This window comes from Chlorocebus sabaeus, chromosome 13 (assembly GCF_047675955.1).
Source record: "Chlorocebus sabaeus isolate Y175 chromosome 13, mChlSab1.0.hap1, whole genome shotgun sequence".
Taxonomy (NCBI): Eukaryota; Metazoa; Chordata; class Mammalia; order Primates; family Cercopithecidae; genus Chlorocebus; species Chlorocebus sabaeus.
In genome coordinates this window covers 19,262,382-19,280,182 of record NC_132916.1, presented here as the reverse complement: position 1 = coordinate 19,280,182, position 17,801 = coordinate 19,262,382, and the positions used below count along the sequence as shown (strand labels likewise).

At 38.9% G+C, this 17,801-nt stretch overlaps 1 protein-coding gene across 1 annotated transcript; it reads left to right on the top strand.

Moving 5' to 3' along the window:
* Nucleotides 1–78: 78 nt before the first annotated feature.
* On the top strand, nt 79–17,453 carry ARMT1 (acidic residue methyltransferase 1). The gene is made up of 5 exons (XM_008007579.3): nt 79–234; nt 2,166–2,271; nt 5,302–5,546; nt 11,459–11,624; nt 15,703–17,453. The coding sequence occupies exons 1-5, from the start codon at nt 194–196 to the stop codon at nt 16,468–16,470; spliced, it is 1,326 nt and encodes a 441-aa protein (XP_008005770.1). The 5' UTR covers nt 79–193; the 3' UTR covers nt 16,471–17,453.
* The last annotated feature ends 348 nt before the right edge of the window (nt 17,454–17,801 follow it).

The window sequence follows — 17,801 nt, the reverse complement described above, 5'->3', positions numbered from 1 at the left end:
GAAGATTGGGTCCTCTGGCCAGCCACTGTTTGCCATTTGTACGGGCACCAAATAAAGTTTCCTTATTCAAAAGCACTTTTTTTTTTTTTAAAAGCCATACCACCCCCATTCTCAGCTCCTCCTTCGCGGCGATAACGTCTCTGTTTCTGCGGCGGTTGAGCGCCTATCTTTGCGGCCGGGATCGCGGAACGTAATGGCTGTCGTCCCGGCGTCTCTCTCAGGACAGGACGTGGGGTTCGTCTTACTTTTCTCTTCCCCACTTTTGCTGAAAGCGGGGCCTCGTCAGGAGCCTGTGGGGACTAAGCGGAGGGCGCCCGCTCTCCGGTGGGCTGCGTTCGAGTCCCGCCGCCAGGCGCGGCTTCCCAGGAAGCCTTTGCGGGTTTCGCGGACTGGCTCGGAGGCGAGGGGAGGCGGCTCCGGGGAGGGAGCCAGCCCGCGGCGGCTGTTCGTAAGGATCAGGACAGGGCTCAGCCTCGCGGTCTGTTCCTGGCGGTCACTTTTTATTTATTCACTTTAATGAACTCGCTTTGGGGGCGTTAAAATTCTCCGTAAGAGTTGGGGATCTCAGAGCTATTAAGAAACGGGTTTCTTCCTGTTGATCAAATCGTAATCTCACAGTAAGAACTGTCTGTTTATAGTTTTGCTTTATAGTCATCACGCTACAGATTCTTGGGTAAAGTTGTGGGTGAGCGTGCAAATAAGAACATCCATTTGCATAAATTGGCCAAATTTATATTTGAAATTGGTCCTTCAAAATATTGCAAAAGACGAGAACACTTTGAGGAAAATAAACCGCAGAAAATAGGTTGAGGCCAAGAAAGTGGCGCCAATGGCGCAAAATTGAAACAGGCACTGTTTCAGGTCCTGCAAGTATAGAGTGTCTCCTTCAATTTTGCGCCCTAGGGCTTCTGGCCTCGCTGGAGTCCTGGCCAGAGACTTTGCTCCAGAGGGGGAAACAGTAATACTTTCCAATTAAAGTAAAATCTCAAAAAAGGACTTACTGTACCTTCTGCCTGCGAAAATTCAAGTGGCAGTTGATTTAATGTTCCTACTCACTCTGAGGTATTAATGTTCTTTCATTAATGATTTTTAAAAATTAAATTCTGGTCAACGTAGTTATTATACACATTAAAACCTAATCACTGTTTTGGGTGGTACTGGAAGCACCGCAGAGGAAGAAAGTGTTTCCAGTTTTTTTCTTAAGGTTCTATAGCTATCATTTGAGGAAACCTTTTGAAGAAATACCCGAGTTACAACCTAATCATTTAACGATTGTCTCTTGTGATCCGAAGATAAAAACACTGGTCAGCTAAACTCTGTGCTCTGTGTTTAAACCTGCACGGAGTTTCACCACCAAATAAAGCTTTGTTTCTACCTGAATCATGTATTTCCTTAAAATGATATAACCTGATAATCTGTAAATCTTGGTTTTTTGTATGAATAAAATCAAGAATATCTTTAATTTTTTAATGCGGGTATAAGTTTTTCTTCATCTCCAGCTTGCTTCATTTTTGGACACCTCTATAAAATCTCTAATTTTTTGACTGGGAGAAACACAGTAGCATGCCTTCATTTGCTTAGGGGCAGAATAGGATGGAAGGAGTCTATTGTGCAGATAGAGAAGGCAGAGAAGGGGAAAACCTTTGAAAAGAATTAAAATTGACTCAGAATACAGACAGAATCGAGAGAAACAGGCTTACAAGTACCTTTAATTATTTATGTTGTTCAAAGCGTTAGACACTTTAAAGTGGTTTCACATGCACTGCTTCTTTCACCTTTCTTAGCAGGTGACTTAGCAGATAGTAGTAGACCTGGGACAAGAGCCTGTTTGATTTCTAAGCTAATCCATTCCCTATCCTGTCACATTGCTAAGCGAGTTTCTGATTTAGGAAAATAAAAGCAATAGATTAGGAAAGATAAGAATGATTCAACAGACTCCATGGGAGAATCTGGGATTGGAGGCCCCAAGACAATTTGGCTTCCATGACATACCAGAGTAGTTTTCAGGTTTTCTTATGTCTTAATATAGTAATCACACAATACTTGTCTACCTTTTAATAGTTGTATGAAGAGTTTAATATACATGAAATGTCCCAGAAACTAAAAGCCAATCTTCTAGTGTAGATGCTACTAAGTAATATAATGCATGTGACTCTTTTTTCTAGATCATTTGCATATCTTACAATTAAAGACAGAATACCACAGATCTTAACTAAGGTTATTGATACATTGCATCGACATAAAAGTGAATTTTTTGAGAAACATGGAGAGGTAAGAATTGTTTTAATTTTTTGTTAATTTCTCAACAGAAACATAATAAATAGTTATTGAAGGCATCAATTTTCCTTTAAATGTAAAAATCAATAGATGGGCCAAGTATTTATTTGGTTTTAAGGTAATACATTGAAATGGAGATAGAACAGCCAGTCTTTAATTTAGAAAATAATTGTGTTCCAACAATTACTTCTGTCAGTTATTTAGACCTCAGAATGTATTTTCTACTATATTTAATGTTGTAATTGGTGAGTAGGCAACAGACTTGCAATTGACTTAGCCAAGTGACTAAGCGATTGAGTTGCTTATAAGAGCTTTTTAAATTTCAAGTTTAATTTGAGTTGTAGTATTTATATTACTAATTTGAGATCTTGAGTCCTGGAAGTTCAAACTGCTATGCAAAGCTCAGTGATATGAATTGTAATTGATTGACACATTGTACTGATTCAAGTTGGGACTCATTAGCATTCAGTGCAGAATAGGATGTTAGAAATCACTTTGTCCATTCAGTTAATGGATGAGGAGAAATCCGGATAACTATGTTATGTCAGATATAGGTCTTTAAACTTGTAGGTTCAGTAATCTTTCTATTACACAATAGACTGTAAAAGAGCATGCATATGCCAGTACATTTTTTTTAAGCGCTGAAAACAAAGATTTAGAGAAATGGTTGGTGATCTTTTCTCCTTGGCCAAGTTGAAATGGAGTAAGATAATACATACACAGTTTGAGTGTAATGTTCTACTTCTTTCAACTTCTTTTATATTTTTTGAAACTTGTTTGAAACTAATCCTGGCATAACACAGGGATCACCTATTGTTCCTTATTGCTAAAATCCAGCTTAATTCAGACACTGACAATTCTATTGATGAATGGTTTTAATGTTTATCACATAAACATAATTTTGATAGCTGACATACTTTTATCACACAAGTATAATTTAGCCAAATTTGGATAGTTCACTTTAGTGTTTGGTCATATACGTAAGCAAATTACCGTAGTACTTGTGTTTTTGTTGTTGTTTTGTTTTTTCGTTTTTTTTTTTTTGAGACGGAGTCTCGCTCTGTTGCCTGGGCTGAAGTGCAGTGGCCGGATCTCAGCTCACTGCAAGCTCCTCCTCCCGGGTTTACACCATTCTCCTGCCTCAGCCTCCCGAGTAGCTGGGACTACAGGTGCCCACCACCTCGCCTGGCTAACTTTTTGTATTTTTTAGTAGAGACAGGGTTTCACCGTGTTAGCCAGAATGGTTTCGATCTCCTAACCTCGTGATCCGCCCGTCTCGGCCTCCCAAAGTGCTGGGATTACAGGCTTGAGCCACCGTGCCTGGCCCTGTTTTGTTTTTTGAGACAGGATCTTGTTCTATCTACTAGGCTAGAGTGCAGTGGCGCAGTCGTGGCTCACTGCAACTTCAAACTCCTAGATGCCAGCGATTCTCCCAGCTCAGCATCCTAAAGTGCTGGTATTACAGGTGTGAGCCACTGTGCCTGGCCCCATAGTGCTTTTGTAATTTCATTTTTTTCGACCAGAGTGATCTAAAATGTAGTAATTAATGAAGTCTTAGTATATTGCTACTTGGCCTGTATGCCCGTAATCATCAGGTGACTGAAGGCAGAGTTTATTGTCTCTCCAGCCCTATCCCATTTCACACTCTACTGGACACAGAACAGGATGTAAATAAAATGTTGACACAGATAAAGTCTGCTTTTGGTAGCCTTTCTGTCCTTTTTTCATGCCTTTATTATACCTATGACCGCTCTCCTTGGGCCTCCTGTGTTCTCCTAGCTCCCTAAGCCCCCACCTATAGCAGGGCCAGGCTTACCTCCAAAGGAGCCATGCCACACAGTTTTCTGTCTTCCCCCACCTCAGCGGTCAAATGTCCTTCCCCTTAGACTACCTGGTTTGGCAGATGTGTGTCTCTTGGAGACAGGGCCAGGCTTTATTCGTCTTTCTCTGGTCCTGAGGTTAGTGTCAGGCACATACAGGGTTCAGTAAATGTTTGAGTTCAATTCAAGTAAGTGAACAAACTGGCAGTGACATCACTCTTAATCCATTAGCCTTTGTAGGTATATGTTTCTGTAAAAGGGTGTCTGATACCCTATAAAACCTCAGTTGTTGGAATTTATGGTTAAAGAGTTGAAGTTTAAGACTTTAGGGTAGAGATTTGGAGGAGGGGGAGTGCCTCTCAAAACAGTCAGCCACAACTTCTTTTCTTCTATTTCTGAACCTGCAGAATCTCTAAAGCTTCAATCTTTTGTTCTAGCAGCAAAATAAATTCTACTTGGAACAAAAGAAAGAATGGAGAGATGTTTATATTGAGAAAATTACAGATCTGAAAGTAGGGACTAAATATCAACATGATAAAAATGATCTTATAAAAATACTCAGGCTTGATGTTTATTCTCTACATTTAATTATATACATGTCTTATTAGGCTTACGTTTTCTTTTTTTTAATGGGGCAGGAATCTTGCTGATGTAAAACCAGAGGTGCCAAGTCATTTTCACTTCATTCTGATCCCATTACATTTGTCCCCACTCCAATTGGCCTGTCATGTGAGATAATATTGTAGCGCCTTGTATGTCAGCATATCTCATCTCTCACCTAGCTAGAACTCAGTGGAAAACAAGTTAAAAAAAAAATTGAGCTACCAAAAGAAACCTCAGAAAGGCCACAGTTTCTTTTCTAGTGGTGTCAATGGTGAAAGAAGAATGTGTATGGAAGCATGAAAGACATGGAAAATCTGTCAGGGGTTCCTTTCCCTCTGTAGTAATGATCACCGAAGACACAGAAAGGCCAGAACTTAGATAGATAAGGCATGATTATGTTCATATGAGATCTGTGTGTGTTTTTTGATTTTCAGTTTAAGAGTTCTAAATGTAATGTTTAAAGAAGTATAATGTAGTTTGAACATTTTTCTTTTCTTCTTAAGTCTGTAAAAATATGTTACCCTAGAGGAATTGCATAGACACGCACACACAAACACAGACACAGACACACACACAATTGATTTTTCTTGTATTTTTGCAGGAAGGCGTGGAAGCTGAAAAGAAAGCTATTTCTCTCCTTTCTAAATTACGGAATGAATTGCAAACAGATAAACCAATTATCCCCTTGGTTGAGAAATTTGTTGATACTGATATATGGAATCAGTACCTAGAATATCAACAGAGTCTTTTAAATGAAAGTGATGGAAAATCCAGATGGTTCTACTCACCATGGTTGTTCGTAGAATGTTACATGTATCGTAGAATTCATGAAGCAATTATCCAGAGGTATGTATGTAATCATCAACTAGCAAATGTTTAGAAATTTATACTTTTTCTGAAATTGTAAAAGGATAAGTTTAAAAATAAACACCAGTGGAAGCTTGAATTTGGTTGAGTTTAGCAAATCTTAATAGCATTGTTGGACATTTCTACAAATGTTACTGATGGACATTTCTACAGTTGTTACCGATTTAACAGATTCTTGGCAATTATAATCCACTTGCCTAGAATAGACATAAGAGTAAATATCTAAAGTACAAATTGGCCAGGCCCTGAGGTTCACACTTGTAATCCCAGCACTTTGGGAGACTGAGGTGGGCAGATCGCTTGAGATTGGGAGTTCGAGACCAGCCTGGCCAGCATAACAAAACCTGTCTCTACTAAAAATAAAAAAATTAGCGAGGCATGGTGGCACGGGCCTGTAAGCCCAGCTACCCGGGAGGCTGAGGAATGGGAATTGCTTGAACCTGGGAGGCAGAGGTTGCAGTGTGCCAAAATCTTGCCACTGTACTCCAGCCTGAGCAACAGAGTGAAACTCTGTCTCAATAAAATAGATAAATAAAGCATGAATTAATTAAAGATTCTAATAAAGACATAGAATAAAAGAAGTTTTGCTTATTGAGTAAAAAAATGTTAATTTGAAATAGTTACATATATATAAATCAGGATGGGACAAAGTAAGCGTATGTTTTGTTTATTAAAATAGATAATAAACATGTTACAACTCCTTTGGTTTAAGGAGTCATGAGAACAGTGAATCATGCTATTGTATTATAGTCTTAATCTTTCATCATTTTTAAAAACGTCAGTTTAGAAAAAGATTTTAAAAGTACACGTGTTTCAAAGTAACTTTTTATAGGCTGGTTTGTATTATTTAATTTTTCCTAGGAAAACATCTGATAGAGAACTAGTTTTTAGGCCAGGCGTGGTGGCTCACGCCTGGAATCCCAACACTTTGGGAGGCTAAGGCAGGTGGATCACTCGAGGTCAGGAATTTGAGACTAGCCTGCTGAACGTCGCAAAACCCCGTCTCTACAGAAAATACGTAATTACCCAGGTGTGGTGGCACATTCCTGTATTCCCAGTTACCCAGGAGGCTGAGGCAGGAGAATCACTTGGACCTGGGAGGTGGAGGTTACAGTTGCCGAGATTACACCACCGCGCTCCATGCTGGGTGACAGAGCGAGACTGTTTAAAAAAAACAAAAAACTGTTATTTATAGTGCCAAAGAAAAGTTAATGGGGATTATTGGATTATCCTTAATGATGACAGGTTCCAAAAATCCAGGTCTGTTGACTAAGAGGAATCCTTTGGTATCTATTCGTAAACATAGCATAGGATAATTTAAAGTCATCAAGTCAGCACTAATTGTAAAATAAAATTATTTTGGGAAACATATGTAAAATAAAACATATGTAAAAATTATTTTGGGAAAACATTTCCATTATTTTGGGAAACGTATTTTGGGAAACAAGCTAATAAACAGCTTTTTTGTCTTAATCTTACACATACATACACACACACATATATATATATATATTTTTTTTTTAAGTTTTTTTTATGTCGTTTGAGACGGAGTCTCGCTTTGTCGCCCAGGCTGGAGTACAGTGGCGCAATCTTGGCTTGCTACAACCTCTGCCTTTGGGTTCAAGCAGTTATCCTGCCTCAGCCTCCCCAGTAGCTGGGATTACAGGCGCCTGCCACCTTGCCTGGCTAATTTTTTTTTTTTTTTTTTTGTATTTTTAGTAGAGAGGGGTTTCGTTTATGTTGGCCAGGCTGGTCTTGAACTCCTGACCCCAGGTGATCCTCCCACCTCATCCTCCCAAAGTGCTGGGATTACAGGCATGAACCACCCTGCCCAGCGTGTGTATATTTTTTCATATCACAATTTGTTGTTTTTTCTGATAGATAGGTTTTAGAACTTCTGATCTAAAAGCAAAATACACTATTAAAACTCTGGTGCGTGCCAGGTACGGTGGCTCACACCTGTAATCCCAACACTTTGGGAAGCCGAGGTGGGCGGATCACAAGGTCAAGAGATCAAGACCATCCTGGCCAACATGCTGAAACCCCGTCTCTACTAAAAATACAAAAATTAACTGGGCGTGGTGGTGCACGCCTGTAGTCCCAGCTACTCAGGAGGCTGAGGCAGGAGAATCACTTGAACCCAGGAGGCACAGGTTGCAGTGAGCCGAGATCGCACCACTGCACTCCAGCCTAGGTGAAAGGGCAAGACTCTGTCTCAAAAGAAAAAAAAAAAAATCTCCGGTGCACTGCTTGGCACGGAGAAGGCACCCCAGTAGATGTAAGGAGCTGTCAGTAACTAGCAATGTTCTAGTGACTGCGCAACCCAGTGAAATGTAGGTGTTGTTACGGTCCATTTTACAGTTGAGGTGACTGAGGCTCAGACAGATTCCTAACATGCCCAAGGTGACATGGCTAGTAAATGGTGGAACCAGGATTTGAGCCTGGACTGTGTGAATCAGATTAGAGTCCTTATTCAACCATTCTTCCCAAATAGTAGATTTAGATGCCTGTCAAGGACTGAGAATAGTCTGAAGTTCGGGGTGATGGTTTCATAATTTTGGAAAATATCCATGGTATGAGCTAAAGCTGCCAAAGTGTTGAAAGACTGGGTGGCACCTTGAGCAGGGTTGGTGGAGTTTGGGTTTTTAAGGCAAGAGCAATGCTGTTTCTGAATTTGATTTTAGAGATTGATCAGGTTCAGAAACTAAAAGTACCTAGAGCAGATTTTCACAAACCTGGCTGCACATTTATGACCCAGTGGGGGAAAAGGAAGGCGGCTTCAAACATGCATGTTTTTAGGCCAGGCACAGTGGCTCACGCCTGTGATCTCAGCACTTTGGGAGGCCGAGGCAGGTGGATCACCTGAGGTCAGGAGTTTGAGACCAGCCTGGCCAACATGGTGAAACCCTGTCTCTACTAAAAATACAAAAATTAGTCAGGCATGGTGATGGGCACCTGTAATCCCAGCTACTCAGGAGACTGAGGCAGGAGAATCACTTGAACCCAGGAGTTGGAGGTTGCAGTGAGCCAAGATCATGCTATTGTACTCCAGCCTGGGCGACAAGAGCAAAACTCCGTCTCAAAAAAACCCCACATAGTTTTAGATTATTACGTTGGAATAAATACAGATTGCTTGATTGATCTGGGGTGGGGCCTGGGTGTCAGTTTTTCTTTCGAAAGCTCAGGGAGTGATGATAACCACTGGTTCAGCGAACAGATTGTTAGATGGGATAGAGGGAACATGCAGCTTTAAGTTCAAGAAACTAGAATGTTGCACAGTCACGGATGTAGAACTCTTCCCAAAGTGATTTCTGTGGCAGATAAAGAACCATCTTACAATGGAGCTAGCACTGAAGTCGTTCTGAAATGTCTAATTTTTAGGTTCTTGTATGGGGGATCACTATCCTAGGTCAATGGCAACTCCAAACTGACCAGCTTTTATAGCAGACATATTTACGTTAATTTACTATTTTATGCTGAAACGTACTTTGATAGTCTGCCAGTCTAAATTAAGATTCAAAGTTTTGGCCATATGTGAAATTTAAACATATTAAGTACATACACTTCAGATATTGAAAGGTGAAAATACAGAGAAAATATTAAATTTTTAAAAAAACTTTAATAAAATGTAATATACATATAGAAAAATGCGCATGCCTTATATGTTCAAGAACATACTTGTGTACCCAGTGCCCAGATCAAGAGGCAGAACCTTACAGACTCCAGAAGTCCACTTTGAGTCCCCTTCCGGTCACCGCCATCATTACCCCTCAAGGATAACTGTTGTTCTGACCTGTGTTAGTTTTGCCTGTTTTTTAACTTTACTGAAATGAAATGATACAGTATATAGTTTTGTGTCTGGCTTCTTTCACTCATTTTTATGTTTGTGAGACTCATCCATATGTTACAGTATAATTATAGATCATTTTTATTGCTTTATAATATTGCGTTATATGAACGTATTACAATCTGTTTACTCCATTGTGATGGATATTTGAGTACTTTTCAGTTTGGAGTTGTTAGGAAGAATGCTGCTATAAACATTCTAACACTTCTTTGCTGAACATATGGATGAATACATCTGTTGGGTATATCCCTAGAAGTGAATCACTGGGTCATAGTGTGTGTACATACACAGCTTTAGTAGATTCTAAAACAGCAAACATTCTAAAATGAGGATTTATATACAGTTATGTGAGTTTACTCTCTTAAATACAAGAAATAAAGCTCATTCTTAATATGAGGTGTGACTTTAATGAATGGTTTGTTAATAAAACATTAGAACATTTTTTATTAGAACTTTTTGTAGAGGGCCAGTAAATCTTTTTTTTTTTTTTTTGTAGTAAATCTTTTGGGCATGGGGGCCATGTGGTCTCTGTTGCAGCTGCTGAACCTGTCGTTGTAGTGTGAAAGCAGCCTTAAATAATATGTAAGAATGAGCATGGCTGTGTTCTAAAGAAACTTTATTTAATGAACACTGAAATTTGAATTTCATGTATCACAAAATACTACTTTTCTTTCACTTTGTTTTCAGCCATTCAAAAATATAAAAACCACTCTTAGCATGTGAGTCAGACAAAACAGGTGGTGGACCGGATTGGCTCTATGCATCCGAATGATATTTATCCTTTTAAGTCACCTTGAGAGACTGATGGATTTCAGCAGTGCTGCCATTGCTAAAACCATCTTTGAATTATTTGGAACTTCTTTCAGAGCCAGTTTACATGCCTCAAAAAGAAAATTTAGTCTTCTGTTTTTTTTAGTTACTCATTTTTGATTAAAAAAAAAAGTTTTTATCCAATTTGATCACACACTTCATTCTACTGAAGTCACTCCGAGTGACTTTTGACTGTTTCCAAAAATAAATTGACTCCAAAGGATGAAGATATGTGATCACTGACGGAGGTTTAATGATGTGCCACAAGTTCTGAAGAAAATTCTAAAAGAGGAATTCTGAAAGTGCTCTGAGCAATGGCAGTGCCCTTGGAATAAGGGTGTAGCTTCCCGAGGTGACTGACTGGCCGGAAGGAGGCAGCCATCATTCGGATGTTTAAATACTGGTATGTTATTTAAAACAAAACAAAACAAAACAAATCAAGCCCATTACATCGGTCTTAGATTGTTTTTACCCTAACATGAATGGCCCATGGAAAAAGTAGCTAATTTGGAAGACCCAATAATCTGAATGTCTTTTATATTCAATTCAGTAAAGTTTATTAAATTAGTATTTATATCTTCTTAGTTATGATTTTCTTAGGCCAATATAATATGATTTAATCTCTCGCTGGAAAACATGAAGGTGTAGTCATGTCACACACATCACCTTTGGTTAAAGTTGCCCAAAAATACCTAAATATTAGTGATGAAAAATTATCATTCTTCTAAAACGTACAGTAGTATTAAGTCTGATTTATCTTAAGTACTCATTGTATTTCCATCATACTCTGTGTTTCATTCTGTTAATGATTGCTGCATTGTATTCAAATATTCTGTTTATATTCTACACATTTGTTACTAGAACTCTGCCACATCGGGTGCTTAAAAAATGTTTGTTGAACTAAAACAGTTGTCTTGAAATTTATCTTTCTCCTTCTTTTGCCCTCGAATCCCTACTGGGTAAATAATTATGAACATAGTCATTATCACTATTTAATATTTCTAGAAAAATACTTGATTTGGGAAGTTTTGACAATGAAAATAAGTTTGAGAGATTTTTGTGTAATTTGATTATTTAGTGTTAAGTTTTTCTAGTTAGTCAATTAGATAAATGTTATATCTAGTTTCTGTTAGCACTAATTATTGAGACTGTGTGGTGCTATTTTCTTTTAAGAACTGCAGTTATCCAAATGTACAGACTAAAATGTTTCACTTATGTTTTTCTCCTCCTTTAGTCCACCAATCGATTACTTTGATGTATTTAAAGAATCAAAAGAGCAAAATTTCTATGAGTCACGGGAATCTGTCATTGCTTTATGTACTCACCTGCAACAATTGATAAAAACTATTGAAGACCTAGATGAAAATCAGCTGAAAGATGAGTTTTTTAAACTTCTGCAGGTAAATGTGATCATTAATCTTCTGAGTGTGTTTTATTTAAACAGAAAATAAACTGCTGTACAGTTAACAAAACATGTAAATATTTTTCTTTGTTATAATTGATCATTTTTTATCTAATGGTGTTAAGAGATGAAAATCCATTTAATTTCTAGAAATGGGTTTGAAATCTTTTCTGCTCTGACTGGCTATGATTTTAGTGGCAAAGAATCTCTCTGACTTTCTAGCTTCTGTCATACTTGAGAGAATACTTCATAGTAATTTGCTTAGCTTTTGTCATGCTTGAAAGAATAATAGTAATTTGGTCTCCCAGCTGACTTGGGTGTGTGTTGGCTCTGTGGCTCATTTGTGTTTGGACCTGAGGCCTGTCGCTTAATTTATCTGGGCCTCAGTTTCCTCCTCTGTTAAATGAAGATAATGTATACTTTGTAATTTGATGTGAGAATTCAACTAGATTCTTACATGTGAAGTGCTGAGCGCTGAGCCTGGGATACAGCCTGCTGTTAGCATCAGTGGGTGATAATGTTTGGGTAGTCAGTTGGCCCATTAATACACTTTCATTACATTTCTTTGTTTATCTTGTATTCAGTTTAGTTTTTAATTCATGCAAACATCCTGAAATTTACAACACATTATTAGAATCAGAACTATTAGGAAACGTGGTACGTAGCAGTATCCCTAGCCCTCACATTTTCCAGAAAAAGTGAGGAAGACTTTCAAAAAGAAATGTTAGAAAGTGCTCTGAAGAGAAATAAAGCAGGAAAAGGGTGTTGGGGATGTTGGGGATGGGATCAGGGCTGCCAGGGAAGGGTCCATGGAAGCTGAGGCTACAGACCTGAAGGCAGGGAAGGAGTAAGTCAGGTGCATGTGTGGGGAGTACATGGAGAGGTGAGAAAAATTGCAAGGAAACCCTGTAGTTGCTGAGAGGTAGGGGGGTGGAAGGGACACAGAACGGCTTGTATTAAATAAATTTTTACTAAAAGTGAAACAAGCCATCAGAGAAAACCCTCTGAGAGCAGAGTGGTAATGCTCTTTGACTATTTCAAGGAATGCTTCTGAGAATAGACTGCCAGGGGCGAAGGTGGAAATGGGGAGAGCCGGTCTGAAAATAACGTGGGGAGGGAGGTTGGGGCCAAGTTGGTAGCATAAGAGGTAGTGACATCACCAGAGCCTCGATGTTCTTTGAACATAGAAGCTGCAGAAATTGCTGACAGATTATAGGTGGCGACAAAGCCCTGGTGAGACTTCGAGGGCAAGCAAAGTCACAAATAAAGGCATATTTTGAGTTCAAAACAAAAATTGTCAGGATATTGTTTTGTTTTGTTTTGTTTTTGAGACTAGAGTCTCGCTCTGTCGCCCAGGTTGGAGTGCCGTGGCGCGATCTTAGCTCACTGCAACCTCCATCTCCTGGGGTCAAGCAATTTTCCTGCCTCAGCCTCCTGAGTAGCTGGGATTACAGGCGTGCCACCACACCTGGCTAATTTTTGTATTTTTAGTAGAAATGGGGTTTCGCCGTGTTGGCCAGGCTGGTCTTGAACTCCTGACCTGAGGTGATCCACCCACCTTGGCCTCCCAAAGTGCTGGGATTATAGGCGTGAGCCACCTTGCCCGGCCCAGGACATTGTTAACTAATAAACCTTGTTTTTTGTTTTTTCCTCTCAACTCTGCCTTATGCTTAGCCTTGGAATTAAAACAAAAACAAAAACAAAAACTGGCATGCTAGTTCTTGACTCCTAGCTTGCCCATTCTTTTAGGGAATCATCTTCTTTGAATGTGTTCTTTGTCCCATAAGTATAGTAAACTGTGAAGAAGAATGAGCATGCATCTGTTTTCTGTCATCTGATTTGGCTAACAACTTCTTCACACTGTCACTGTACTCCCAAGTGAAGGGGGCCAGAGTTGCCTCCACTTGGTGTCCACAGTGAGCAACAGGTTAGCCTCTCAAGGGAAGCTTGAAAACGTTTCTAGTTTGCAGAGAATGTTGATCGCTTTCAAGAGTTGTAGCACTCTCCCACTGTCCACACGCACATTTCTGGGGCTACTATGGCAAATGCCATTCTAGGTGCTGGGCATGTAGTGGTAAAACAAAAACAGGCTGATTCTCCCTGTCAAAACTTGTAATCTTGAGGGAATATAGACAATCAAGTAATTGCACAAAAAACTATGTCGTTACAAACTAACGACAGACGTTGTCGGGGCGAAGACGAAGACGTTGTGAAGGGCAAGTGCAGGAGGCTAGCACAGAACCTGCTCTCAGTCGCTGAAGGCCATCGTGGACACCATTGTATGGATTTCTTCGGGAAACTTGAGAAAAGGGTGACCTTGGACACTTTAGTTACTATTTAAGCCTTATTTTTAAACAAAATTTATTCATTTATCTCTTTTTAAAATAATACTATTCGGCCGGGCATGGTGGCTCACACCTGTAATCCCAGCACTTTGGGAGGCCGAGGTGGGCAGATCACCTGAGGCTAGGAGTTTGAGACCAGCCTGGCTAACATGGCAAAACCCCATCTCTACTGAAAATACAAAAAATTAGCCAGGCGTGGTGGTGGGCGCCTGTAATCCCAGCTACTTGGGAGGCTGAGGCAGGAGAACAGCTTGAACCCAGGAGGCAGAGGTTGCAGTTAGCCGAGATCATGCCACTGCACTCCAGCCTGGGCGACAGAGTGAGACTCCGTCTCAAAAAATAAATAAAAATAAAAATAATACTATTCGCCTGTAATCCCGGGGTACTTTGAGAGGCTAAGGCGATCACATCACTTGAAGTCAGGAGTTCGAGACCAGCCTGTCCAACATGGCGAAACCCTTTATCTACTAAAAATATACAAATTAACCGAGCGTGGTGGCATACCCTTGTAATCCCAGCTACTTGGGAGGCTGAGGCATGAGAACTGCTTGAACCTGGATGGTGGAGGTTGCAGTGAGTCAAGATCGCACCACCACACTCCAGCTTGGGTGAAGAGGAAGACTTTATCTCAAAAGAAAAAAATTAAAAAAACAGAAAAAACTATTGGTTGGAACATGCATTCTCCTTATTTTAAATTACAAATGAGGGCCTGACAAGGTGGCTCATGCTTATAATCTCAGCATTTTGGAAGGCCACAGCAGGAGGATTGCTTGTGGCCAGGAAATACAAATTAGCCTGGTCAACATAGTGAGACCCCATCTTTATTAAAAAAGAAATCACAAGTGAGAGTAGAGTCTGTTTTAGCTAGTGTTTATTGAGTACTTCTATATGCCAGGTATTTGGTACATTATTTGCATGCATTATATCAATTCTCACAATAATTCTGTGAGGTGGTAGTAATATCTCATTTTTCAGTTGCAAGACTTAGAGCCATAGAGAACTTAAGTTTAATTTGTCGATGATCATAAACTGAAGATGCTGAGTTTGAACCCAGGTCGAGCCTGAAGTCCTAAACGTGTAATTTTATGGCTTAAAAAAAAAATAGGCCTACATACTGTTTTCTACAAAACGTAATTGGGTATTCAATTTAAAGCGGAATAAGATAATTGATTACAATGGCTCTTTAGTTAACATGACCTTGTTTAAAAAGTGGCGTCTTTAGATATCACCTTGTTCAGTTTTTAAAATTTTACAAATGAGAGAACCAAATCCCAGAGAGGTGTCATGTACTAAGGTTATGCAGTTAGTGAAAGAAACTGGGCAGTTCTGCAGGGGCTAGGAGGAAAAAATAAACTTTTATTTTTTCTCTTGACTCTGCATTATATGGGCAACTTTGAGCCTCTCTTTACAGCAACCGATGATGTTCTAATATCTTTAAGCTGCAAAAACTTTTATTCTGAATAAATAATGTGAGTGCTAAAATAATTGAAACTAGTTTTTTTAAGTCCATTACATACTGATGAATTAGAAATTTCAGTTTTATCTTGTTAATACAGCATCATGTGAAACAAAGTTTGTGCATTGTTAGAGAAAGTGTAGATTTGATGGGCATTTAAAGAGTTTTGTAGATATATATTAGTTTTTTAGCAACGTTCCCTCACCCCGCTACATAATGGAGTTTTGTTGACTATTCAGCAGGAGGGTGAATATTTTGTACTTCTTCTTTTTCAGATTTCACTGTGGGGAAATAAGTGTGATCTATCTCTCTCAGGTGGAGAAAGTAGTTCTCAGAAGACCGATGTACTAAATTCATTGGAAGACCTAAAACCTTTCATTTTATTGAATGATATGGAACATCTTTGGTCATTGCTTAGCAATTGCAAGAAAACAAGAGAAAAAGCTTCTGTTACTAGAGTGTATATTGTTCTCGATAATTCTGGGTTTGAGCTTGTTACAGATTTAATATTAGCCAACTTCTTGTTGTCCTCTGAACTGGCTACTGAGGTTCATTTTTATGGAAAAACAATTCCATGGTTTGTTTCTGATACTACTATACATGATTTTAATTGGTTAATTGAACAGGTAAAACATGGTAATCATAAGTGGATGTCCAAGTGTGGGGCTGACTGGGAAGAGTATGTTAAAATGGGTAAATGGGTTTACCACGATCATATATTTTGGACTCTGCCTCATGAGTACTGTGCAATGCCTCAGGTTGCTCCCGACTTATATGCTGAACTACAGAAGGCACATTTAATTTTATTCAAGGGTGATTTGAATTACAGGAAGTTGACAGGTGACAGAAAATGGGAGTTTTCTGTTCCATTTCATCAGGCTCTGAATGGCTTCCATCCTGCACCCCTCTGTACCATAAGAACATTAAAAGCTGAAATTCAGGTTGGTCTGAAGCCTGGGCAAGGGGAACAGCTCATGGCCTCTGAGCCCTGCTGGTGGACCAGTGGAAAGTATGGAATATTTCAGTACGATGGTCCCCTTTGACTTGATTTAGGAGCTCTCAGTTGCATAGAAAGATCTGACGAGCACCTTTTCATCCCCAGAAAAGGAGCGCGTGACTTGAGTCGCCTGGCGGCTGGCTCTGTACACGCTCTGGGAAGCTTGGCTTCTCCGTGCCCATCTACATGCACTGGATGATTTTTCTTTTTAACATTTTGCCCCACTACACTGTTTTGGGGATAGATGGGTTAAGCAAGTTACAGATAATTATATTTATATTGGAATTTTAGCAACTTTTTTTCAGGTTAAATACATCATTTCAAGTGCTTTTAATGAACTTAATTGGCTAGGAAGCAAAAAATAAGCGAGTTCTGCTTTTAGTTAACCCTATTCTTTTCTTAAATAGTACACTGCATGGTATTTAATATTTCAGGAAGCATGAAATTTTATTTTGCTTGATTTTGGGCTCATGAAATGATAGCTCTGTGAAAATGTACATCTTAATGACTCTCTGTAAAGAGGCATTCCTTACAACTGTGATGTTTCCTCACATAAAAGTTACCTCATAAGTTAATTCTTTTATTCTCCTTGAATTTTATTTCATTTCAATAGCTCGTTTCATTTGCACACCTTTGTATTTTCATTAACCTGTAGAATGGATGTTAGGAAACCCAGAATTGAACACAGTGGAATAAATGGTATTTTAAGAAATGTAATATCTTTTATATTCTATTTATGATATCCATAATCAAATGAGATTATTTTACCACATAAGTGTTTTAAATAAACAGATTTTTAGTTTGCAGTTTTAGGAAAATGCTTTAGATAGAAAAGGTTCTTACGCATTGAATTTGGAGTACTACCAACAATGAATGAATTTATTTTTTATATTCTTACACATTTTATTGGTCATTGTCACAGATACTAAACACTAAAAATTTCAGGTCAGTTTGTTTTGAAACTGAAATTGGAAATAAATCTGGAAATGTTTTGTTGCACTAAAATAATAAAATGAGTTGTACTGAAAATCTCATTGGTTTTATTTTCCAACGGGGAAAAGTCAAGAAAGGAAGATTAAAAATGAGATTTATATAAAAAGAAACTCGTAATATGTATTATAGATGTTGCCAAAAGCAGTTATTAAATATCATTTATAAAAGGTTATTAGTCTATGCTCTAGCTAAGTATTAAAAAAGATTTTTGCAAAATGTTTATATAAAACTGTACATTTTGAATCTACTGTGTTTCTTTATCCACACGTGTGCCTCTTTTAAAGAGTAAGTTTGGCCGGGCTTAGTGGCTCCAGCCTGTAATCCCAGCAGTTTGGGAGGCCGAGACGGGCGGATCATGAGGTCAGGAGATCGAGACCATCCTGG

Coding starts and splice junctions, on each gene's coding strand:
- ARMT1 (XM_008007579.3), top strand. CDS start 194: ATGGCTGTCGTCCCGGCGTCTCTCTCAGGACAGGACGTGGG. Junction 2,272..5,301: donor TTTTTGAGAAACATGGAGAG/GTAAGAATTGTT, acceptor GTATTTTTGCAG/GAAGGCGTGGAAGCTGAAAA. Junction 5,547..11,458: donor CATGAAGCAATTATCCAGAG/GTATGTATGTAA, acceptor CTCCTCCTTTAG/TCCACCAATCGATTACTTTG.